General features: G+C 37.7%; 1 protein-coding gene across 1 annotated transcript in view; it reads left to right on the plus strand.

Annotated features, from left to right (window-relative positions):
• LOC130253067 (connector enhancer of kinase suppressor of ras 2-like) overlaps positions 1 to 26989 on the plus strand; it is a 166439-nt gene that overhangs the window by 82938 nt on the left and 56512 nt on the right. The window contains exons 5-9 of the mRNA XM_056491344.1: positions 3646 to 3687; positions 6182 to 6301; positions 15019 to 15078; positions 17101 to 17169; positions 25687 to 25833. Of these exons, the coding sequence (XP_056347319.1) occupies positions 3646 to 3687; positions 6182 to 6301; positions 15019 to 15078; positions 17101 to 17169; positions 25687 to 25833 (438 nt within the window). The remainder of the gene's footprint in view (positions 1 to 3645; positions 3688 to 6181; positions 6302 to 15018; positions 15079 to 17100; positions 17170 to 25686; positions 25834 to 26989) is intronic.

Below are 26989 nucleotides of genomic sequence, written 5' to 3' on the forward strand. Positions count from 1 at the left end.
ACAACTGGAGGAACTGGGGAAGAACAGGTTTGGATTTTTGTTCATAAAATGCAGCCATTGGTTAATTTTTCATTGAGTAGGAAGAGTTCCCTGGTCCTGGTGGCAGCTGGGATTCTCATTTTTCCTCATTATGTCAAAGATGTTTAAATCTGAGGTAGATCTTCTGATACACTCATTGACCTGCAAGAACAAAACAAAGTCTGTGTCTTACCAAAGGATGTCAGCACAACTTTTTCCAACAAAAACCAAACAAAATTTTGCTTTTTCTCCCTATATCAATGTCTAATTAACCTCACTGAGATAAATTCAGACACCTTGTAATGGATTTTTGCCCTATTTTTAGCCAAATACTGTGTTTAGGATGAAACATGGCTTTTCTGCTTTTTAAAGCCATCTAGTTTGCACTGGAATTGTTGTTTCTCTAGTAACTTCTGTACCTGGTGTAAATTTTAAATGAGCCTCCCCTGAGAAGGTGTTTGGACCAGGAAACCTCCAGAGCCCCTTCCACCTGAATTATCCTGAGGTTCAGCAGCTGCCATGCCAAACCTGGGGGTTATTTTCAGTTTGAACTTTGCAGACTTCAGCTTTCAGCCCCTCCATCTTATTTTGCTTGCATTTGCTAAAGAACATTTCATCAAACATCTGTTCACTCTTTTCTAAAAATACACTCTGATCAAGTCTCCACCTTTGAAAGGAGTCAGTTCTGTGCATTTGCCATTGTATATTTGCCTAACTCCAGGGTTATCTCTTTCTTTTGAAAGCCTGAATTTCAGAAGTATTTCATTTTATGCATGCCAACAATTATTTTGAAATATCATTTTGCCATCTCCACCACTCCAAAACTGCTGTAGAACTTACCTGTGGTGTTTTAGGGGGAAATGCTTTTTGTAGGGTTTCAGTTTCTTTTCATTAGTTGGCTTAACCCACACTGTTTTATTGGACTAAGTTAAAGAACTAAATATTTCACATTTTTTTATGTGTTAATTAACCGTCCTCAAGACCTTGCCATAAAACATTCTTTATGGTGCCTGCAATTTTTTGTTTGAACTTGCATTTTTTCCTTCCTTCAGAATTAGCAATTTGAAATTTTTTTCTAGATTATGGTGAGCACAAGTCCCACTGACCTTTTCTCTTTATGAATATGCAGAGGAGCAGTTTCACTTTGTCAGAGACAAAGGTGTGCTGTACTTTTTAATTTTGGATGTTCAGGACAGTGCAGCCCTTGCCTGGTTTGCAGCACTGTGACTGGTTTTGTAATTCCTGGGTTTTATCCTTTTACAAAGGGGAAATAGAACACAGCTACTAATTTAGAGGTTATTTTAAACTCTAAGAACAAATATTTTTATCATGTCATCTTGCTACTGGAGAATGTAGAAAGAATGTGACTATAACTATTATTTATTTTCTAAGAAAAATAGATCAACATCCTATAAATGGTAGTCCTGGAAGATTATTTTTTTAATGAGATCCCCAGTGCATTGCTATGCATCAGAGAAAAATAAATCAGAAGAATATTGTGACCTACATATCTTAATATTTTAGTATAACACAGCAAGTGCTTTTAACCTCTCAGTTAAACTAGTCTGATGTGCTTTAAAAAAAAAAGTCAATATGCATCTATTTTGGAAGGAATCCCAAAGCCATTAACATTTTTCATGCTAATGTTATCTTGAACGTGCAACATAAGTACAGCTACCATTAATTCTGCTCTACAAAACAGTGAAATTTCAGTTTTACTCTACATAAGTCTTCTACTCTATGACCTGAAGTAATTAAGTTTGTTCAGAGGGAGGTTCATACTGTATTTCTAGCACAGAAATTAAAGGAATCATTCAGACAGGAGCATTAGCTCTGAAGCCCTGCTGGGATCATTTTGTTCTCTTGGTACATGGAGGGTTAAAGGAGATGGTGCATGAGCTGTTTGAAGTGTGCAAAACTTGTAGGAAAAACTGCCTTGGGCATTGCCAGCCAAACTGACTAATTGAATTCTTTTTTGTGCTCTAGAAAATAACAGTATGAATACAGAGGAAACATCAAAGGGATACTTGACCATGAAATGTTAATATAAATTCTTCTGTGTTGCTTGGTGCTCCCAACCTTCTGATTTTGATTTTCTAAGTGACTACAGTTTAAAGAATAAGAATTAATTTCTCCACAGGAGCAGCACTCCTCCAAAATAAATATTGACCTTCAGAGCTGAGGGAGGGGCAGTTCCTTGGGCTGAGGGTTTGGAGCAGCTGCCTCAGGGGAAAAAATCCTCAGAGGGATTTTTGGGAGGGACAAGATTTGGGAGCTGGATGGGGACAGCCAAGGGTTTGGGATGCTGGAAAAAAAGGGAGCAGAGACCCCCAGAGGGTGTCCCAGCCCAAAGTGAGAGTTCAGGGGGGTGGAATTGTTTCGTGGGAGATCTGAAAAAATTAACTCTTATTGCTAATATATTAAAAATCCAGTAAAAAAGAGGAAATCTTGAGAACTAGAGGGAATCTTAAGCTTGAATATTCTCAGTTGGAAGGGTCCCACATATCAAGTCCAGCTCTTGAGCCCAAACAGGGATAAAATCCTCAGCCTTGCTGTTGGATCACCAGGCTCCAGCTGAGGGAATCTTAAGTTACTTGAAGGAACATTGCAGGAATTAGCAGTAAGTTAAATTTTACTTGGAAACTTATTCAAGGAATAAAAAAGAAACACAGAAGACAATTTTTTAAAATTATCCCATATCTTGCTCTGTAGAAAGCTTTTTCCAACATGGAATAGTGTAGTAATATTGAATAAGTTTGGGTTATAGTGGATATGTTTGAATAAATTTAAGTTTTGGTTTGTATTATATGCCCCAGCCAAACTATATTTAGCTGTTTTTCTCCATAATTTGCAGCATAATTGTTTTTTCTGCATATTTTGCTGTTTCTTCATATGCTTAGCTATTTTTCTATATATTTCTTAATTTAAACCAATGTTTCTAACAAGTACACAAAATACACAAATTTTAAATATTTTTCTAAATATTTTTATATTTTAAATATTAAAACCCTTCAAAACCACTAAAACATAAATTATATTAAATAAAAAACCCATAAAAAAACCAAAATAAAAATAAACAATAAATTTCCAACCATACAAGTATTGTACCTAAAAATCTCACACAAAACACATAAACAACATAAAAACAACAATCAAAAATGCATAATCACATTATATATTAATCATATTATATTATGATTAATATATAATATTATTAATATTATCATATTAAAATGTATAACTAAAACTAAAAAATAAACCCCAAATTGGCTGTGTCCCAATTTCCAGAGGGTCACTGTGGGAACTTTCAAATATTAATAAGTAATAGAGGTAGTAGATCCCTTTTAGGAATTTTTATGGTTTGTTCCATAAAAGAAAAACAATATTTTAATCCCTGTAAATAGCACTAAAGCAAAAAGCAAGGTAAGGGTGGCACTGAAATTATGGAGTGTAAGATTGATTATTAAATCACAGCTAAAATAGAAAATGACAACTCCAAAAGCAACAAGTCTTAAAGTTCATCAGGAATATGTAAGAGATTGTTGACAGCATAAACCCTTCTTTCATTTCTTGTTAGGAAATTTAATCTGACATTCATTTAATTGGTTTTGTTCTGTTTTACCACAGGATTGTACAGTGTATGAAACAGAAAATAAAATTCTTCATGTGGTAAGTAATTCTGCTTTGGTATTCTCTGTTTTTACCCCACACATGGAAAGGATTTTTTCAATAAATAAGGCTGCTATAGGAAAATAAAGTTCCTTACTCTTTTGATATAATTTCTGATGAATTGTATCAATTGCTAAAAATTAAAGTTCCCCACAGTAATGCTCTCTGTTGTAGCTACAGTTGATTACAAATACAGAATTATTGTTTGAGGTTTAGAAGCTGCACAATATTCAGTGCAGTTAATATTCCTGCCAGGGTGGCTGCTCAGATCACAGACCTGGTGCATCACTGCCTGTCAGACTGAGCACTTTGTGCCTTCAGAGCCCAGAAAATTCTGATGACAAAGGGGAGTGGAAGAATCTTCTTCAAGATTATTGATTAGATATTGGCCTCTGGGTTCAAATACTTTATGTTTTCCTGATACCAGCACAGAAAACCTGTACTGACACTGAGATGAGTTAAAGCCTGTGGTGAAAGGGAACTCTCAAAGGATTTACAAGTTCAGATAAGCTTTTGACAAGCTCTGCCCAAGTGCCTGACTCTTTTTTTTTTTTTTTTCTTTTTTTAAAGCCTTTTGCACATACTCTGCTCCCAGCAGGGATTAAAAATCTGTCATAAAACATTGATGTGCTGTTAAATTTAGAAAGCATGCAGTGACTTTTAGAGGGGGGGAAAAAAAAAAAGCTTACTATTGCAAACCTGGATAGGAATAGAACTTTTAAAAGCACCTGATACCTTCTGGGATTTGGGGTGTGCACACACACAGATATATATATATATATAAATTTTATTTTTATTACTATTTTTTTTTTTTTTTACAATTTTTAGCCCATAGTTGTAACTGTGACAGGGACACCTTCCATAGACCAAGCTGATTGAAAACTTCTTTGTTGTTTATTTTACTAAAAAAAAGTATTTTCATGAGGCAGCTCTAAGGTTAAAGCATTGCAGTAGAAAGTGGAAAGTGTTGTTCTCTCTGTTTATTCTGCATCTAATCTGGGCAAATGCAATCAAATTTTGAGGCATGGAGAGGTTTTCAGTTGGAAGTGATGGTAATATCTTGATATGCCAGTGATTCAAAAATATAAAAAAATAAAAATGTACTGGATAAAGAATGTACTCACACACAGGAGTACAAGGAGTGCAAGTACCAACTACACCAGAGATTTTTTTGAGGTTTTTCTATCTCTGCTGGGAGAAGATGAGACCCAAATTCTGCCCAGGGGTTCTGGCCCTGAGCTGAAACTGCCTGGAATATTTGTGGGAATGGTGACCTTCAGCTGTAGCTCAGTGGGATGCTTTGCATCTTGCAGCTGATAGGAAATCCAGATGCCACAGCCAGGGCTCCAAGGCTGTTCTTGGATTTCCAGATGAGTAACTGCACAGTGAATGGGAACACAACCTATAAATTTAGGCAGTTAACTTATTCATTGTGACAACTTTATTTGTTTAACTTCTGTGGATAGTGTCAAATGAGATATTAGAAAGCCTCATGCTTTTGTAAATGCCTGAAACAAAACTTCCCTGAAGGGATTTCACTGGAATTTGCTATAATTAGGAAAAATGAGAGTACAGTCCCCAAAGCAAAATAGATGCACACAGCTCAGGCTGGACAGGAAACCCATCCTGAAATTCTGTTAAATGAATTCTTTCACATGAGGTTCAAACATTTTCAGGCATAGACTTTTTGAAGGAGTGTGCTTTAAGCAACTCACAGAAATTTGGGGATAAATCTTTCCACATGAATGTTGTCTGAGGGTTGAGCTCAGCTCCCCCCTGACCCACAGACTTTTCTCTGACAGATGGGTTTGATTTGTCAGCCTCACTGCTGCTGTCCATGCAATGGGGCTCCTGCTTTGAAGGTGTTTCTCTGGATTTGCATTCAGATTTTGAGACCTCTGGCTGGAAGGCAGGATAACAAAATCATTGCATAGTTGTTGTGATGTAGAATATCAGTTCAAGGATGTGTTCAAAGATGCATAAGAATTTTACTTCAGGAAATGGGTTAACTAAGGCACTTCTCTGCCAGGGTAATTTGTAGCAAAGGAAATTTTCCAAGTTGAAGAGCAGAATTCACCTAATTATCACAGTTGGTAGGGATGATGTCATCATTTGGTAGCCAAAATAGGTTATTCAGTTGCATAAGACATTTATTTTTGCATGTTTCACTCAACTTCCACTGTATTTATAATCACAAGGATGAAGTTCATTTGGTTTGTTTTGTTTTTGAAGTGCACACAGTGTGGAGAGGACAGTTCAGAGACACAGATATTCTTCTACAGCAGAACTGTACATAGATGTACAATTTCCTGACATTTATGGATGTTTTCTGTTCCCTTAACCACTTCCTCTTGATTTTCATACACCTGTAGCTTTTACAGTGCTAAGAATTAAAATGATCTCTTTATTCTTGGTTAGTTCTTAGAGTAAGAACTTCCTCACTTGGAGTTCCAGTTTGGTACTGGGGGTTCTATTGACTTGCTTTTCTTTGCAGTGTAAAACCCTGTCTGGGATTTGTGACCACATCATTTCCCTCTCCTCTGACTCCCTGGTGTCCCAGTCAGCTCACCTCGAGGTCGTTCATCTCACCAGCATCATGCCCAGTGAGGGCTTGGTAAGTAGCAAAGAAATTTCAGCTTCAACTCTTAGAATGCCCAGCACAAGCCTCAGCTCTTTGGGTGACTTGGTTTTTGATTTTTAGCAAGAAATCAAAATGTGTTTTCATGCAATGCCCTCTTTTTTTTGTGGGTTTTTTTGTTTTTTTTTTTTTTTTTTTTGGTAAGCTGAACCAGATTTCTGAAGGTGGTTTAATTGACATTTATCTAAACAAAGGGATTGTTTTGAGTTTTTAAAAATTAAAACCTGTTTTACCTAGGGCTTCACATATAACTGTATGAGTAGTTAAATCTGTGATCCTTTGATAGCCAGATTGCAGTTTTTGTACTGAAATAATCCCCAAATGCAAACACATACAAATAAAATTAACTAATGTCCTTAATGTGCTTTCAAAATGATAAGTGGAAGATCTGTGTCTTGCACTTGCATAAATGAAGTTATATGACTCCCTAATGATCAGTTCAAACAAAACTTTTGGAAGTATCATCCCAGGAACAAAATAAATCTCTTTCTTTTGTAAATTGTTGCTCACTGAGCAGCCTGGTTGGATGGCTCTGGACATGCCAGCTGCTCTGCATTAGTGGTGGGTGACAGCAGTGAAATGTTCTGCAGAATTATTTGGCTACAGCTTTTAAATATTAATGTACTGATATGGTTTTTGACAATGGTTTTCTGTGACATTTTAGTGGTTGGTGGATAAAGATTTCTGCCTCCCCTCTGCAGTGCCTTTGCAACCATTTGATATTGGTGGGCTGTAGGAAAATAGAGATTGTGCTTGGGAGCCCAAGATCCCAATAAAAGCTGGGGAGGAAGGCACTGCAGGCACTGGGATGTTCTCACTCGCTCTCCTCAAGAGCCAGGCTGATTTTCACAGCACAATCTCCTAGACTGCCTTCAGCTGCCTTCTCAGCACTCTGCTTATTTTTATTTTCTCCCTACAAGAAGAGTAATTCAGGAATTCTGCATTGAAGGAAGCAGTTGTAGGAGCAAAAAAAAGGGGAAGTGGGGAGTGAAATTGGCAGCCATGAGTCTTAGCCAGAGAAAATTCCCAAACTGAGAAATCAAAATCCATTTGAGTGCCACTCTACACCTTGTGACATGTTTCCTGTTTGTAATTCAGCATGATTTGCAGACTTTAAATTTCTGTTAGTTGAGACCCTTTGTGTTAATTCCACATCTTCCTCTTTGTTCTGGCATTGAACAGTGACACACGTCATGTGCAAATACTGCCAGAGGCACAAGGGCATCATTGCTCTGAGGGATGCAAATTCATCTGAGAGAGACATGTTTTAACAACACGAGGGGGTGTTGTGTGACTGCACAAGTTTACTTTATTCTTAGGCTGATTTAGCCAACAGAGCACAGCATAAACCACATTTAATCTGAATTTTGGCCTCGCAGATGCTCAGCCCAGTGTGTAACCCTGAGCACAGACACAATTTCCTCTCTGTGCTGCTGCATCCTTATGGCCAAACGTGCTCCCTTTATGGCCCAGTTTCCCCTCTAGCTCTGATTTCTGGGTTAGTGCAGGGTACCCAGGAAATACAGGTCAGGACATTTGCAGATTTGCTTTTGCATTAGGATTATGCACCCTGCAGGCCAGGCTTTCCTTTCTGTGCAGAAATGGGATGTATTTCTGCTGCTCTAATGAGGGGAAAGTTCATTATCAGATGAATTTTGCTTTGAGAGGATGGAGCACAGCAAGCAGGGCTTGGTGCTGCTGATGCTTCCCATGCAGGGATGGCTCTGATCTGGGACAGGGGGAGGACAGGACTGGAATCTACCCCAAAACCAGCATTTCCTCTGGGCAGCTGAGATTCCCTGGTGTCTGCCAGGAGCTCTTGGCAGGAGCTGCCCATAGAGAGTTGGAGTGTGATTTAAGCTCTGGAGTGACCAGTGTGAGAGTTGTTGGCTGAGATCTTGGGGTTTTTTGCGTGGTTCCCATTCCCATTCCCTTTTTTTTTTTTTTTTTTTTTTTTTTCTCCTGGTAGAATATGAGGCAGGCAGGACCTGAGCTGGAATGATCCTGGCTGGATGGAGTCAGGCTGGGAGAGCCCCTGTGTGGTTCTCCATCCTCAGCTTGCCCCTGAGTCAAGAGCCACAAAGGAGCAGAGAGTGGGCACTGCTGACAGAGGACATGAGACAAATACTGCAATCAGAATTGCCTGGCAATTTCTGCCTTTTTTTTCCCCCCTTTTTCCCTTAGATGAAGTGAAATCACAGTGAATAAGTGAGTTTTCTGTGCCTAATTGTAACGTGTTAGGTTGGAAAGTTGCTTGTGATCAATTTTGCTGACACTGTGTTCTGTTTAGAAGAAAATATGAAAAAGGACTATAAATGGGAATAAAAGAAAAATCATGTGAAAAGGAAAAGAAAACATTAATCAGAATCAAATATAGAACAGAGTAATGAATTACAAATGGCTTTCTCATGATTGTATAGCAGATTTTTTTCCACAGGATATCTGCTCCATTCAAGAGAAAAATGAGCACTATTCAGTGAATGGAAAGTATTCAGAGTTCCATTTTTATCCTTATCATTCAGTGTAGGGGTTGAGGCCTGATTTACCACACTTCAGCTAAGCTCTGCAGTCCCTGGAGTCACTGATTTCATTGTGAGTTGTTTTATTTATTTTTTATATGGCCTTACTGAGTGCTTCACAGACACTAATTAATTCATCCCCACAACACACTTGTGAAAAGGATACTGTAATTTCAGTTTTAGAGGTAGGAAGCTAATGCACAGCAGTTGGTGTCAAAATCACCAAAAATGTGTTTTTTAAGAGTGGCTTACTGTACAATTTTTCAGAACATTTGTTACCTTTATAGCATAAATTTAAAGCACAGGCTCTCTTGGGTTTGAGTGTAGCTCTGATTTTCAGAGCTACTGAGAACAGGGTTCATGCAGGGTTGGCACCTAGAAAACAAACACAATTATTGGAGAAACTCACATTTATGGAAGAATTCAGTTATCTGGAATGACTAAATTATGAGTCTTCCCGAATTTTCAAACCTCCATTTGCAAAATTTATATTACATGCCTTCTAATTCCTTCCCCAGATGAGCCAGGAATCCAATTGACATTGCATAAGCTCACACATAACCAGAATTAATTTCCAGGTCCGAGTCAGAACTCCTGCAGGGCTGTGTCTGTGTGTTTAATTGTGGAAATAAATTCTGGATCATAAAGCATTTTCACAAAGGGACTCTGAGTCTTTGGAATGTGCATCTTCAGTTCCAGCATTTTCTTATTTTCCATCTGCACTTTTATGAGCTTTAGAGTCGCCCTTTAATTTTTTTCCCTCTCTGAAATACCTTCTTTTGAATTCTTTATTAAAAAGTGCCCTTATCTCCAGCCTTCCCAGGACACTCTGTGTGCTCTGCTTTCCTGGCAGTTTGCTGGACAAAGGAATTTGCATTGGGAACACTGGCCTTGGGTTCTGTTCCAAGTCCTGGGGACTCTGTTTGCATCCTGGTCTCTGCAGGCATTTGTTGGCCTCCAGAAATACATAAAATAGTAATAGAATAATATAATATACAAGAGGCTTTTTCCTCTCTTTTTCCATTTCTTCCCCTTCAGTCAAACTGCTTCCTCCTTCTCCCTATTTTGATTTTTCAGTGGCAAATACTGAAACACCCTCCATGTATTTTCTATTTTATTTTGAAGTAACTTTAAGGATTGTAAAGCACTTTTTCTCCTGAATTGTAGAGCTGGGTATGGTAATACCATTCATATCTCAAGTGCACAGCATAATCAGCACGAACAAGATGTCTGGAAGGCAAAAGCTTTGTTTCAAACAATCAATTTGACAAACTTGAAATAAATTCCTGCACTAAAAAAGTATTAAAATGTGAGAATTACATTCGCTCTGGCCGAAAATGCACACAATAAATTTTTAGGAAATCGAATAGAATAAAGTAACTTTGTGATTTAAGAAAATTGCCTCCCCACTTTAAATTTTTTGGCTTGATGGATCCACAAGAAGCCCTTGAGCCAGGAGTTTGTGCAGCTCCTGAGCTGCTGCTGAGCCCTTGGGGATGGAGGTTGATGAAAGGCTGGGAGAACCTTGCTGTGATTTACCTCCTTCCATGCCCAGAGCTTTGGAGCAGTTTTGCTGTCACATAAACAGGCAGCATTTTATTGGAGCTGCTGGATATAGAGATATAGGGATATAGGGATCAGAGAATGATTTCTTTTTTTTTGAGGTTTGGGTTCTTTTTCCCCCACCTTCTGCTCTTGGATGATTGGAGAGATTATTACAGCCAGTATTATTTCAGAAGAAAAATTTTTTTTTTAATCTTCTGAACTTGATGTCCAGCTCATATATCCAGAGATACTTCTGTGTAACATGCACTTTAATCTTATTTGATGAGATTAAAGGTTCCTTTTAAGCAGGAGAGCCTAAAAGGGGAGGCAGTTGGGGTTTGTATTGCATTGTTAGGATTTGTATCTTCTGATGTCTGTGAAATGTTTTCTCCTTTCCTTCTGAAATAAAGGACGACTTTTATCCCTCTTCCTTTCACTTTTTTATTCTTTTTCTCTCTGTTGTCTGAACTTTCCCCTGTTGATAGAAACATGCTTCAATTAAGATGTACACTGCTAATATCCAGAGCCTTCTTAATTTTTCTGCAGAGGGATATTTTCCTGTTTCATTCTAAGAATTTAAGGAAAGCAAAGATTGTGGGAACAAAAATTTTTATGAAACCAGCTGTGTAATGTTGGAAAAACAAAAAAATCTGAACAAACAGCCAAGCTGTCACATGCACAGAGTCTCCTTTATGGAGGATTATTCATCCATCCAGTGCCCAGCTACCCTTTCAAATAGTGCTTCTCCTTCTGTGGCATTTGTAATTTTAGGTGATGGAAGCCAATCTTTCCCATTTTCACCAGAAAGGAATTGCAACGGAAGCAAGAAGAAAAAGTAAAATATGAAGGCAGCTTTTTTTTTTTTTTGTGGGAATATGTCTGGCCTAAAACTGTCAAGGTGTTCATCTAATTATTTAGAATTATTTTTAAAGGTTTACAGAAACCTGACAAATTTCCATCATGCTTGACATATAAAGGTTCTCATAGCCTAAAAGCCAAAACAAAACCAAATCTGCTTATACAGGAGAATAAAAGAAATTGCTATCTTAAGTATTTTGAGAAGTGGAAGTTGTCTTGTAGGAAGGAAAATAGAGGTGTTTAAATTTGGGCAAATTTTTGCAACATATAAGGCAGAAAAAAAATTTGAGAGGGACTTTTTAATGGTATGAAATTTAAACAAGAAACTCTGTCACCTTCTCAAAGCACTCTCATGGCATTGGTTTAAATGCACCTGTGCAACTTTGATGGTTGAAATAAGATTAAAGAACCATTTTTATGGAGAAAAAGATCAAGGGGTGTAAGAGTTCCCTGGTCATTTGTGGCTTTGCAAATCTGCATCTTGGCTGTCACTGCTTCCCTGTGCTGGAATAATTGTTGACACTGAAAAACACACTGCTGTCATTCTATCCTGCTTAATTAACCAGATGATTCTGCAAGAAAATTTTCAAGGAAATTCCCCTGACAACTGGATATGCTGTTTTCTGGGGAAAAGTGTCTTCAAAATAGGATTTTAAATGGCTGATGCCTTCCCATATGTTTTCAAAGGTCAGATTTTAATTAAAAACCTTTAATTCACTTTGTCTCTAGGGGACAGTGGCAGTTACTCAGAAGCAGACAGGGTTCTTGATTTGATGCCTGAGAAACATTTCCTTGTTCTCTCCCATAGGTCAGTGTCATTCTTCAGAGTTTATGTCTGACACATCAGTTATTAAAGAGCAACTATTTATTTCTAAATGTTGACCAGTCTGAGCCACAGTCAGTGAGAATCCTTGACTTTTGCCTTATCTCCAGATAAGGGGCACAGCTCGTTGTTCTTCTCTCTGAGATCATTGCTGACATTCAAGGATAAAACAGAGAGACTAAAACCCCATTCTTGGGTTGGGGTGGGGGGGGGATAAATAAAAAAAGAAATCACATCTCAGGGTAGGTGCCACTCTGTCACATTGGCCAAACCTGTGCAGGCACCTGGGCACTCCCAGGGACCAACAATTCTCTGGGTGTCACTGCCTAAACTGAGCCATATGAAAAAAAAAAAAATATATATATATATCTAAGATTTTTTATATTTTTTTTACATAGAATAATCTTTCCAGCTTTTCAGGTAAGAGGTACATCAGGGGGATGCTCTGCTCCTGTAATGGTCAACAAGAAACAAGCTCATTATTTTTCTTTTGGGAAAACAAGGATGAAAGCTCTGTGTAGGATAATTTGAAGGCTATGAGTCATTCACTGAAATTGTTTGGGGTTTTTTGTATTTTCTTAAAATTTAATAACTAGGATGAAAGAGCAGATAGCAAAATGTAGGGTAATTCTGTGTGATTACTCAGGTTTTATGTCTCTCTGATGGCATCTGTGAAATATAAAATTATAATTTGATTTTTTTCCAAAAATACATAGAGATTAACAAGAGTCTAAGAACTTTAGGAATAAATAAGTGGTAAAATTCAGTGAAAGTTTAGCACTCTGTCCTCTTAAAGATTTTTGAGCAGGGAATGAATCTTATCAAAACAAGTGGGATGTTAGGACTGTGATATTAAATTTGGTATAAAAGTGTTGCTGGAAATGTTTTCCTGAAGTTCACCAAGTGCTAAAAGAGCAGGAATGTTGTGTAATGCTCTCGTGAGAAGTTCACTGTGGAAATTCAGCATAACTCACATTAGATGAGCAAAATTTCTGCTCCAGATTTTTAATGGAGATTCCCCATCCCATTGTCCATGGGAGCCTTCAGTTTTCCAGGACCCAGTGCTCCTCTTTGTGTCTTGGGGTTGGCACAGAGAATTTTGTTTTTATCTCTGGAGGGACCACTGAGACAACAGAGCAGCAAAACTGATGCAATTAAACAGCTCTGAAGAAGGAAATTCTGAAGGTTCACCAGCAGCTTCCTTCTTCCCACTAATCCCATTTTATGAAGCTGATTTCCAGACTGCCTAGATTTAGTTTGGGTCTTTGGTTTTTACAAATGAAGTTGTTTATAAAGAAGACTAATTTAAGATAAAACTGAGATGGGGAGTAAAATCTAAAGCAGAGTTTCTTACAACAGAGTTAAGCAACCAGGTTTGGACAATCTTTATTTTTAAGATTTCAATAAATTTAAAGCTTGCTGAAATGGCATTAGTTTACATTAATGTAGAAGTTAAATTTTCTCATGAAAAAACCAAAGACACCCAGTTAGAGGAGGTTACTCCAGTCACAAAAGAGATTCCACAGCTTTGCCAGCCTTGTTCCAGTGTTTTATTTTCCTGATAGTAAAACTGGGAAAAAAAAAAAAAAAATCCTTACCAGAGCTCCAACTTGTCTCTTGCTTCTCATCCTCCCACTCTCAGGAAGAGTTTGGCTCCATCCCTTCTTAACCTTCCAGTTTAGGTACTTGAGGAGAGAAATATCACCTTATCCATAGGACTCTAAATTTTTGGTTTTCTCGAGGGTGAGAGGTGGTGTTTGAGTTCCCCTCCTTGCCTGAAGATCTCCATCACCATTCAGGAGTCTGGAAATTTCTCTCTCTGAACAAAATGTTCTTGGTTGTTGCTTGTTGCTGTGGGGCTGGGAAGTGGCAACACAACTGCTCTTCCAAGCAGCAAGAAGGAGCAATTTATTGAAAATTTATTTATATAAGGGAGATTGTGAAAAACAAAGAAGAAAAGACTCATTGGTCCAAGAAGGCAACACCTCTTTGAAAACATGCTTTGTGCAAAATATCATGAGACACTCACACAGCTCTGTGCTCAACACCAGGTGTCCATCTGTGTTTTCTTTCTACCTTTCCTTGTTGTGTCTCTGAGAAAGATCCCCAGCCTGGAAAAGGTCCAGGCTGGAGCTGAGAAAATTCAACAACCTGGGAGAAAAAACAGATTAGGTTCCCCACGAGCCTTCAGCAGTGTCCACAGTTGCTGGGGCTCTAAATTTGGGGCTGACATTGAAAGAATAAAAACTCAGCAGCACAGTGTAGCAATTAGATGAATCAGATTTCCAAAAGTGATGGTAAGTGTGCTGTGTGCAGGGATGGGGAGGCACACGAGGCACTGAGCCCCCTGACATCTGGGCTCAGCTCCACAGATCCCTGCTCTGGCTGTCTCTGCTGGTTCTGTCATCTCCTCCTTGGAGCAGAATTCCTGATGGACTCATGACAAAGCTCCTGTTAGTTCACTAAGCTCATTTTCCCCCTAAATTAGCAATATGAGCTCTGCCCCTGTCTTTCCTGAGTTAGGCTCTGGCTTTGTTTCTACTGAATCAGGAACTCCTTGAAAATGGAGCATTTAAGTTTAAAAACCACTCCTGCTCATGCTTTCCATTTTAATACTTCTTTTATGTCACTTGTAATAAAAAGAGATTATGTTAAATATTTCAGATACTGAATAGGCACAAGTTTTTTATGCTCATGCTCTCTGTTGAACTCTGTTCACAAATTTCAGAATAAAAAAAAAGCATTAATGAGAAAACTCTGCTATGTATAGAGGTCTTGATATAGATTTCTTAAAATTAAATTTGCAAATGTTAATTGACCACAATTTCTCCCAGTCCTTAGACCAAACCTATTATTTTAATTAGCATGCAAACGTCCAGTATTTTTTTTCTACAAATATTAATTACCCTTTTTTCTTTTTTTTTTTTTTTTTTTTTTTTTTTCCCCAGGGAATGTATATCAAATCAACATATGATGGACTACATGTAATCACAGGAACAACAGAAAATGTAAGATTCTTTATTTTAAAATACTTCCATCATGCTTACAATTATTTTCTGTGTATCTGCAGTGCATTTTGTGATATGTAAGCTTGCTTTAAACCAAGCCACTTTTTATTAATATAATTTTTCCTTTTTTATGTATATATATAATATTACCTTTGTAAATACTTAGAACCCTTGAGAATAGGCATAGAAAAGCAGCAGTGTTGAAATGATTAATAACTAACACAATAATAAAGGAAATTCTTCACCTTCTGCCCTCAGTGATTCTTCAAATTCTCCTTCCTAACAACATTCACACATTTTCTCTCTGGCACAAGTGGTTTCCTTTATATTAAGTAAATTATATTTTATGTTTTCTATCATGTGTAGTAAATATACAAGAGAATTATAATTTTCATTGTAGCCCCAGAGGCATTAAAAAAACTGAACAAAAAATCACAGAGAGTTTTGGAGCTCAAAGATCTGTGTGAGAGATCCCAGGGACATTAAAGAGTGTGACAGGAGCAGCACAGCTCCTAAACATCCTCCTTGTAAACATCCTTAACTTGCAGCTCATAATTATAAATTTGAGAAAATTAAATTGACTTCAACTGCTGCCATCTAATTACTGTGACAGATTTTATAACGTGACCCTTCTGGTTTTCATCTCATCTTTCAGTCACTGTTCCCATCCAGCCTTGGGTCTGTTCAGAGCTCAGAGCTGGGCAAGTGACAAGTTTAGGTTTTATACAGCTGATGTTGAAATTCGGGATTGCTGATGCCCAAGGAACATAAAATGAGCTCTGTGAGATGGAAATCCTGGCTGGCAATGCCAGAGCTCTGCTGGCCCATATGGGTGAGCTCCATGTGGGATATTTAAATTGATTTACATACATTGAGCAGTATTTATATGGGTTTTGTCAGTGCAAACCCATGGAAAGCCAGATGATTTGTATGTCACAATTTGGGAAGATAATTCTAATGCAAATTAAACTTGAAATTTGTTTGTTCATATTGTCACCATTGGCAGCATTTAGAAGTCTAAAAATAACTATATGTGTATCTTGGGTCCTGAAAATTATGACTGATCCATCTTGATTATGTTGGAGAGATTATGTTCATAGATTGAATTACTCATGCTGTAATTAATCCACTTTTTACTGTAATTCTAATTAATTTTAGAAATATAATGCAGTTTGTAGGGGAAATATTGATATATTTACAATTGAAATTCACAGGAAGAGTTACTAAATTGCCAGCCAGTAGAATTTTTTTAATTTATTTTATTTTGGCTATCAAAACTCTTTGCTAAGACACCAGAAGAAGTTGCTTTTTTGGTTTTGCTGGAAGTGTAATCACATGTGCAGATAAACCAGCTTCAAAGACCTTTAACTTCTGGTGTTTCAGCAAATTGATTTTTCATTCCTTTTGAAGGGATAATTGACCTCAGAGCCAGTGTTTAATTAGCTCAGCCTCATCCAAGTCAGGAAAGCAGCTAAAAAGAGAAAGAACCAGGACTTTGCTGCTCTGAGAAACATCAGCTGGAGTCAAATATTGTGAATGTTGTTTTCTGCACTTTCCTGCTTACCTCTCATGCCCCATTTAAGGCCAAAGGGTTTGTCAAAAGTCAGGCTTAATTCCAGGAATATTTCTGTTGCACATTTGCTCCTGGGCTACCAGAATTCCACAAGTTTCCTCAAAAAGGAGAAAGTGGGGGTTGGTTCTTCACATCATCCATGAGAGATGTGGGGATATTCCCAACAAGGCTGTGGCTGCTCAGCCAAACCCAGTGGAGCAGCTCAAGTGGCAAAAATGGCAAATGGAATTCTAGCTTGGAATGGCAAATGGAATTCTTGATTGCTTCATCGAATGTTATCAGAAAAAACAAATTGTTCCTTATGAATATGAGCAGTTATTGTTATTTTTCAGCAATGAGACTTTAGGCGCAGCTTTCTTGCCTCCTTCAGCATTTATTGTTTCAATTCCTGCTCTTCCTTCCACCTCCATGCCCTCTCTGTAAAGTGAATTTTTCTCTCTTGTCCTCAGTCTCCTGCTGACCAGTGTAAGAAAATCCATGCTGGGGATGAGGTGATCCAGGTCAACCACCAAACTGTGGTAAGTATTTTGGAAATTCTGTGCTGCAGGCTTTGCCTCTTCCCAATGGTAAAAAGCAGTTATTCTTCTTTGCCCAGCTATATTATTATTATTATTTATGTCTTTTTAAATGTCATATTCACTGCTTATTCTCAACAAGAAAAGGCCCAAATTGAGTCTGTAACCAGCCCTGAGGGATTAAGCCAAATTTACATTTTGCACAGCTGCTGTTCAACATCATACTCTTCTTATATAAGGAGATCCAAGAATATTTCCTTGAAGTTCTTAGACTTCTCATTATGCACTTGCCAGCTGGTTTAACTTCTCTTGAATAGAATTTTGCATTCTGCTTAATGCAGGATCCAGATTAATAATGCAGAAGTGCTGTAGCAGCCATGTATTCTGATTTTGTTGGAGGGAAGATATAAAAATGATTTAAATGTTGATTGAAATCTGCCATTGAAATTCTCAGATGGAGATTTATTTTTAAGATATCCATAAGCACGTGGATGCTGGACCTCAGTATGTAATTTAAATATAATTTAAATAGTCCAGTGTTGCTGGAGCTACAGGTGAAAGGAACACTGGTATTTATTTATTATTTCTTAGGCATGAGTTGTGACAAGGACAATGATGACTTCCTAAGAAACTTCTGATTTAACTATTTCACTTAGTCCTGGTGAACCCCATCTCCAGACAAAGCAGCTGCAAAATTAAGAAATTTCTTTCTGTCTGTCACTTGTGTGAAGTGGAAATATGAAAGGCTGGCCATTAAAATCTTATGATTGGAGAGCAAATATTTTCTCTTGAAAAGAAGTATAACTTATTCATTTACACATTAAATGTTAATGCAACACACAGCTCTTATCTGTATTAGAGAGTTGTCATAGTTACAAGCTGAAATATGTATTAGACTGGATTTCTCCATCAAACACACTCTTCAAGTGACAGATCTGATTTAATCTTTACTCCCATAGGTGAAATCCCTCATTCAGCTTCTCAAGAATTGGCTTTTTTTGCAACTCTTTCCATGTCTGTTATCACAGCAGGCTCAAGGTGGTTGATACTTGTAATCCCTTTCCACCTGAGGGCACAGGACCAACAGCTGTGTCAAGTGCCATAAAAGACTTTTTTTCCTAAAAAACCCCCATATAATATATTAATTATTCATTCTGAAGTTTCTAAGAAGCCAAGGAAAAAGGTAAATGGCACTGGTTCTTTTGGAAATTTATTCTTGCTTTGAAAAGTCTCATTAGGTGTTCAGTTTGGAAAATCAGGCAGTAATAGTGAGTGTTTGCATGGCTCAGAGGTGAAATGTCCCACTCTCACCCCTCATGGATTAGAAGTTTTAATATTTTAAATATCCCTTAGATCTCTAATGTGTCCTTTAAGTCACTTCTGGCACTCCTTGCAAACCACCCTCAGCTGTGCTCCCCCTTCCCCAGAGTTACCACATTATGATGATCCATATTTTGCTTATAATTAGCATTATTTCCATTAGTGGACTGGAATTATTCAAAGGCAACAGCTCATTAAATTTCCACATAATCAATATTCTAATATTAGCTCATAAAAGGGGGTGTAACCCATTTGAAAATAATGAATGGGGTGTCAGAGAACTTGCAGATCTCTGGTGTTCCCACAGGTTTTCCAGAGAAGATTTTATCTGTGTTATCCATTTGTTTAAGATTGATGTTTCTGTAGCATTTTGGTTCCAATCTTTTATATTATATCAAATATAAATCCCCTTCAACACATTGTTTTTGGAAGAACCTGTTCTGATGATGATTAGAGTGTTGTTTTGTCCTGACACTGCTGGAAATATTTTCCTGAGCAGAGAAAGTGTGGATCTCTTTTAGCAGATCCCAATCCTACAGCTGACTGCCAGCACCATTTATTCTGATTTTGACTGAACTAGGCCAGTGTATTTTCTAGATAAATTCATATTCATTTAATATGATCATTTGAGTTTTTAAACTTTCATTGATGTTCCCACAACCTGTAATAAATTGTTCCGGTAGTTAATTATTCTCATTGCTGGGGGGAAAAAAGTCATTTTATTTGTAGTCTATATTTGTCTGGCACAAGCTTGCAGTCCTTTGATCTTGATGTATTTTTACCTCTTAAATTGGAGAGCAGGTTTCTCTTTTAGGTATTTTCAGGATGCAATCAAATTAGCTCATCACTTTTTTTTTTTTTTTTTTAGTAAGGTGGATAATTTGAGCACTTCCAGTTTGTCATCCTAATGCATGACCTCCTCAACATCCTCTTTAAATTCCAGCTGTTGCACTCTGCATTTTTCACAGGGAGTTTGTGGAGCTGTCCAGGGCAAGGATTCACTCATGGCTAGGGCAGAACTGTGGTGCTGAGAGAGTGAAAATGAGATTACAGAGCCTGGAGCTGTTCCAGGAGAGGCTTGGGTTGGATTTCAGGAAAAATGTTCTCCCTGCAAAGGGTGGTTGGGCACTGAACAGACTCCCCAGGGAATTGTCACAACTTTGTAAAGTTTTATTTTACCTTCCCAAGAGCTTTTCAATGGAGAGGTGAGTTAAAAAGTGTTCAGGAGTTATTAATGGAAAGGTGCTTCCAAATTATGTAATGCAACAACTGAAAAAGTGAGGAATAAAAGCCTTTCCACGTGGAATCTGGTCTAACCAAGGACCACTCTGTAATACAATTACAAAGATCAAAGAAAAAATAATAGTACTTTAAGCAAGAAATTAATTAAAGCAGGCAATTCACCACTGGCTGTTAAGATCATTTAATCATTATCCAATTTCCTTATTTGCTTTTCTGCTTGTTCTTCTTGCTTATAAGATTTTAATAAAACAGCATAAGGAACTTTAAGTTATAAATTCTAAATTACTGCCACCCTAATTTTTTCTTTTTCCCTACAATAACAACAGGCACCACTTCTGCCAGTGCCTTGTAGATTTTTATTCCCTCTCCCATAAAATTATACAGAAATACTAAGGATGCGAGTGTAGCACTTCTTTGTTTGCAAAATTAACAATTACTCCTTAGGTGGTGTATTTTCTGCTGTTTAGTTGAAATAGTAGATTTTATATTGCAACTCTTTTTCAGCATAAAATGATGAAAATTAAATTGTGTTAACGTTCCTTTTTGGATAGTTTTTCAGACAATGAAAATATTGGAGAGCAAATAAATATTGGTTCATCTACCTTACCACCTGTAAAATATTTTGAGAATTGATTTGTAAATAAGGGAAAACTGAATTGAATTTCTGTCTTCTTCTTCTTTTCCTTTTTTTTTTTTTTTTTTTTTTTTTCTTGTGAGGGTTAGGATTTGAAGGTTATTTCGTAGGACAGAGAGCAATAATAAGGCTTTTAGTAATTCCTGTTGAAAGCTTGATGTTACTCAAGAGCACCTGGCAAAACTCCAAGAGTCAGAGTGTAGTAATTAATCCCAAACCAACTGAGCACCATAGAGCTGATGTGACTGAAAATGGCAAAGATGAACTTGGAATTAATCAGGAACAGGTTTCCAGGAGAAGCTGAGTTTGGACACCATTGTCTTGACATTAGTAATAGCTTGTCTGAAATACTGTGTGATCTTGAGGTCATTTACAGCTATCAGAGGTGTTAACTTAGATAGGAGCATTAAAGAAATGTAATGGGTGAAAAGGAAAATGTGTCATCTGTCTCATAGGAAGAGAAATAATTTAAGGATTTCAGTTTGGTTAACTCAGCCAGCTGGGGCTGAGACAGAATTCCTCTTTCTCCACAGACAGAGGCAATAAGCACCAGAAAGAGAAACAACCCCTCAAGGCAGAAAACACTGCTGTGCCAGAGCAAGAGGCCACAGAAAGATCTGTAATAAATCTGTGCTGTTCCATGGTTTTTATATTCTCTTGAAGCAGCTGCTGGTTTGAGCTAAAGTAGTTGCATTTTCACACTTGAGGTTGTTTTTTGGAATGACGGATCTTGGGCTTTCAAGGGCTTGGAGGAAAGATGGGGACAGACTTTTTAGGGTCTGTCATAGAGGGGAAACCACTTTATGCTGAAAAAGGGGAGATTTGGAGCACAGATAAGGAAGAATTTTTTCTGCAGTGAAACACAGGCACAGGTTGATCAGAGAAGCTGTGGCTGCCCCATCCCTGGAAGTGTCCAAGGCCAGGACAGGGCTCTGAGAAAATCACTTGAGAATGTCCCTGCTCCTGGCAGGGGGGTTGGACTAAATGACCTTTAAATTTCCCTTCAAACCCCAAATATCCTTTATTATTTAAATACATGATCAGCAGCCTAATGCCCTCTCTTACTGTTCACTGTCAAATTGCATGCTTGAAATTAAGTGTGTCAAGAGCCTGGCACAATGAAATAATTTCAGCACTAATTTATTTGTGTGAAGACAGTCATTGAATTAATCCCCTTGGTGTCTGTTTGCTGAATTGTAAATATGAGTCCTAATGGGAGCTCATTTTAGGTGGAGGTAATTCTGTAAAATGTAGTGCCAGGTCACACCATCTGTGTTTCAGCACACTCTGTGTGGGGAAATGCAAGCAGGGGAAAAAGAAATAAAAAAGGACAAAAGATGTCATGAGAATTTGAACTTCTTTCCCCAAAAGATGTCCTTCTGTTTCCAAACAAAGTGCCACATGTTACTTATTCTCCACATTCTGCCTTTCATAAAGGCTCAGTAAAGCCTCTCTTCCAGTAGCAGATCTTGCTTCTTCTTGGATTCTTGCTGTGTTTCTCTGCTAGTTAATGGAAATAACTGTGTAAGATAATGGGAGAACATTTGGTTTTCCATCATCAATTATTGTTAGGAGCAGCTCGAATATTAATGAGAGTGAATCAGCTACAGGTGTTAATGACGAGCTTCCCCTTCAGTGACAGAAAACATCTTATGATCTTCCAGCACATTTTTGTCTAATAATAATTTCTGATTTCCATCTTAATCAAACCAGCTCCCTTGATTAATTCCCTAACGAAGCAAAATGAATTACTTAAAATATGAAAAGCTGATAGTCTGCTTCCTTAAAAAAAGTTGGGTTTACACAAGCTGGGTTCTTTTTTAATGCAAATATGAAGAGAGGTCAAACTTTGCAGGTTCAAGTAAATATCCAGATGGTTTTGCTTATGTATTTGGAGAGTCATGAGGGGAAACATCTGTCCTGGTTCCTGTGAGGGGTTACTGCAGTCAGAGCAGAATTTCTTGTTTTCAGGTGCTGTGCAATATAGTAGGATATAAATATTTAGAAAATATTTGGCACAACTGGTTTCCAGACCAAATGCCTGACAAGGGAGCTTTTAAATTGCTGTTTAGTTATTGCTCTGTGTCTCCCCACGCCAGGTAACAGCAAAGCTGGAGGTGATCCAGGGAGCAGAACAGGCACAAGCCCCCCAAGCAAATTAAGGTGTCACCTCCCTTCCTTGGGGGTGCACTCTGTGGTTCTGTATTTCTTAAATTTTTCCATTTTTCAGAGTCCTGGGAGGGTTTGGTAAGGCAGTGAATGAATTGAGGAACCCCATTCCTGCCTTGTCCCCATAATTTTTGGGGGAAGCAGAGAAAGGAACAGATTCCTCTCTCCCCTGTGCACTCCCAGTTCCACCATCTGAGCTGAATTTTGCTTCTAAATTCCAACCACAACAAACAGGTATAATGTGTCTGGAAGAAATTGGCAGGGAGGTGAATAACTGCTGTGGGTTCAGAGCCCTGGAATCCTCTGATAAACAGCACCATGTCAAACACTTCAGCTGTTTTCTCAGTTCCCTTTGATAGACAAATATATCATGCACTTCATGCAGACACCCAAAAATGCACTGATTTTTATTTTTTGTGTGCATCTGTAGGAAATTTTTGTATTTTTTTTTTTTTTTTAATACAGATCTGCAGTGAGTCATCCCCAGGCAGGTAGGATTTCTTTTCAAAAGGGAGAAAAGGTGCTTTTCCAGCACGAACAGAGTTTGGATTTATAATGATGCTGAAATCCCTACTGCTGGTAGGATGCATTCCAAATCCCATTCATGCAAATCCAGATCTTCTGAATGAGAAGGAGCAAAGTCATTATGAGGAGAGTCTAAAGAAAATATTAGAGAACTAAAAAACCCTGCTTTGCTGTTAATGAAAGTGGGTTATGTTTTTCATGTTTTTCTGAACACATTAGTGAAGGAGTCTCAGCTAAAAAAATTATCAGGTTTGGGTCTACAAAATTACCTCAGCATTGTGGAATTTCCTGGTAAAGGAATTTTTTATTTTAGCAATTAATATTTTTGGAACTATTATTTTTTAGGTTGCTTTATTCTTAAATTTCCACCACATAGTTTCTATGAGAAAACTAACAAATCCTTTAATATAGACTTTTTACCTGGACCTCTTCTTTCTACACTGAAGATTTACAAACAAATAAAAAGTAATGATTGTGGCAATCTGAAGTGTAAATTATAAAAATTTCAAACATCTGCCTTTCTCTGATCATTTTTAGTGAATTCTTTTATATTCTTCTGGGTTTCTTCCATCTTTAGCATCTAAATTAGCATTCTTTTTCATTAATGGAGGAAAATAAAAAGTATCACATTGGTCTTTCATTTCTTCATTATTCTAATTTTAAACTTGCCTTGCTGAAATATCTTAACCCCTTTTGTAGAATTTGATTTTGACTAAATGTGCTAAAAAACTTGAAGAAGCAAAATACCTTTCTGGAGAATGCATTTACCAGAGCTAGAAGTCAGTAATTGCTTTAAAGACTGATTCTTTAGGAGTAAATGTCAAAACCTGACTCAAGGACTGGTTTTCAACTAAGATTTTTAATCCACTGTAATGACTTCTCTTTTTTCGAAGGTATTTTTAGTAATACAATTTATAATAACTTGTCCAAATTCCTGAGAGCATTTTATCATTGCCCAGTAGTAATGACTGCAGACTGTTCTCTGATAGATCTTGGAATTTAATGGTTTTGTCATTAAGGTTCTCATTGGAATAATTTATCATTAACTTAATTATTTATCATTCTTTCCTAAAAGGAGCACACGGAACTCTAAGGATTTCAGCAATCTGAAAATTCCATCAATCTATAAAAATAAAAGAGAGTTCCATTTGATTTCTATAATTGAGTAAAAGAGAAAAAAAAAAAAAATATGGCTCCTGTCCTTTAATAAATACAGCCCAAACTGGAGGAGGTTTTGGGCTGCAAGCTGCCATCCTTGCATTTGTTTGGATGTGACCTATTTACAATTACTGCTGTTTTCTGGTTTCCTTTTTAGAAAGTTTTCAATAGAACAGCAGCATTAAAAATAGAACAGAACTTTTAAAAGCTTTTAAAATCCTTTTTGGAATTCTGGAATTCTTGCAGTTCTGTCCCAGGTGGGGATCACAGTGGGATCCTGGCTTTGGCCCACTGTGCTTACAGTTGGTATCCCAAATTCTCTTCAGCCCTTAGGAGAGGATTTTAGTTCAAATCTCTTGCAGGTTGTCTTCTATTATTTTCCCTTCTCCTTTTTATGTAATCAGATATTTTCTTCCTCTAAGAGGAAATCATAAACTCCACCTGATATAACAAGGGGATGAATGTAGACTGCTCTGTGTCTGAGCACCTAAATAATTTATTTTCCTGGGTTTTAATAGCAGTGGGAATTCACACTTTGGTCAGAAGATAAATGATGATTAAAATGTTATTAGTGAACTCTGACAGGTCAAACATGGCCAGTATAAAATATTTCCTGCTGGTATCTCTGGGTGCTGCTCCTGCTCTGGGATTCACTGAGCTCTTCATTCCCCCAAGTTCATTTCCTGGCTGCTGCAGTTGCCTTGGGAAGGTTGTGTCTGGGAATTGCTGTGTGGACCATGGCCATGTACTATTGCTCCAAAAATCTGCTTTGACTGGGACAGAAAGGGCAGAGGAAAGAGAAAAGCCCTAAAAATAATTTTTCTGTGTATAAATAATTTTTTTTGTGTATAAATATTCACGGTAAATACCTATTTAAATAATCTAGATGATTAAGAAATGTCTCTAAGTTAGTTTTTTTTTGTGAGTGGTACATCCTTACAGTACCAGTGATGTCCTTTTTTATGGCTGTGTTTGCAATTTACAGTAACTTGGAGACTCAGGGGCTGTACAGGTAAACCAAGAAAGGATCATTTATTAAAGGATATTATTTCATTTATTTATTTATTTATTTATTTATTTAATTATTATTATCTCCAGTCAGGGTCTTACAGCTCTTACATACATGCTACTTATGTTCTCCCAGTCTGGTTTCCTCCTCAGTGCTCACTGTTGCAACTCAGACTGAAAAGATTTCATGACTCTTACACCTCATTTTCTGATTTAAAATATTCAGTGATCTCACAAGTTATTGAAAGGATAACAGTGTTCACTTCTGCCTTATCTTGTTCAGGGATATGGCTAAAGGGAAAAAAAAAATCCAGCTGCAGCAGCATGATTTCAGACCAACAGGGTTTATAAAAGCTGCTTGTGTTTGCAGGTTGTAACAGAACTTAGTGGTTAACAGAACATTTCCTTCACATTTCAGGTTTAATGGAAAGCTCTCAAAATTCAATTATGGACTTTTTCCTTAGGTTGGCTGGCAGTTAAAGAACCTAGTAAATGCACTGTGGGAAGACCCAAATGGAGTGATTTTAACCTTGAAAAAACGTCCTCAGAACACCCTGGTTTCTGCCCCTGCCCTGCTGAAGAATGTGAGGTGGAAGCCCCTGGCACTGCAGGTAAGGTGCTGCTGCAATGCTGCAGTGTCCTGCTAAATCCTTTATTAGCAGAAAACACTGAAATTTTACCTTCCAGAGAAAGGAACAGGAGCCTGTCCCAAACTCCTCTGGAGCAGAGTGCTGAGGTAAATAAGTGTGGCAAGGATCAGATTGTTTTCTCCATGTTTTGGTGGCTCTGGGAGCCAGAGGAATTCAGACAAGGAAAGAACATTTACAGATCATTTTATGAAGAGCAAGGTTCAGTGGCTGCTCTGCCTGGCAGAGGCAGCAGTGCCTCCCTATTTCCATTATTTCACAGTCTGTCAACTGCTTGTTTGTAATCAAGTGTGTCAGATCCATTAAATTCCAGGAGAACTCTGCTTCTGTTGCACACCTCTCATCCAGTTGGAGGTTTTGGTAGCAGGGATAACAGAACCTCTGGTATTTTTTTTGTGTGCCCATTCCTTGAAAGCTTGCTGATGAAAAAAAAAATAAAGACAGCTGTGAACATCACAACTGCTTTCTACAGCAAGAAAAACTAGCTGAAACACTGAACTCAAAATGTCATTTTTAAAGGAAAGGTTGGACACTAAGTCACTAAGGTTGATGATTGTCTTTAATCCCATATAATATCCTGTAAGAAGCTGATGCACTTCCATAATGTGGAAACTTCCCAGAGCTGTTTTGTCTGCTTGGTGTGTTTCTGAATGGTTTTTAAACAAATGAAACAAAACAAACCCTTCAAGCTTATCCAGGCAGATTTCTTCCTTGCCTGGCATTTTCTAATTCTTTCATTTCTCAGAGTGCCTGAATCCTGCACAGTGATTTCCCTTCAGGAGTTTGTGTAATCCTGCAGCCCAGGAATGCTGACAGGGGGATTTAGGGCCACCTTTCTTTCCCTGTGACTTCCCCTGTGACACCTGAGGGGATTTTTCTGTCATAATGCTGCAGGAATAACATCCTTTGCTCCAGCAAGATGCTCATGTGAACTTCAGATGGAGCCTCCAGGGGCAGCCAAATGGAAATTGCAATTGCACAGGGCTTCCAGAGAGCTCCTCTCTTTATATTTGTACATTAGAGAATCCAAATTCACGAGCAGCACTGGATCTGGAGGCAGAGAGAGCAGTGTGTGCATGGGTGGCACAGCATTTTCCAACAAAAATGCCAACCTTTGTGG

This window comes from Oenanthe melanoleuca, chromosome 4A (genome assembly GCF_029582105.1).
Source record: "Oenanthe melanoleuca isolate GR-GAL-2019-014 chromosome 4A, OMel1.0, whole genome shotgun sequence".
In the NCBI taxonomy this organism is placed as follows: domain Eukaryota; kingdom Metazoa; phylum Chordata; class Aves; order Passeriformes; family Muscicapidae; genus Oenanthe; species Oenanthe melanoleuca.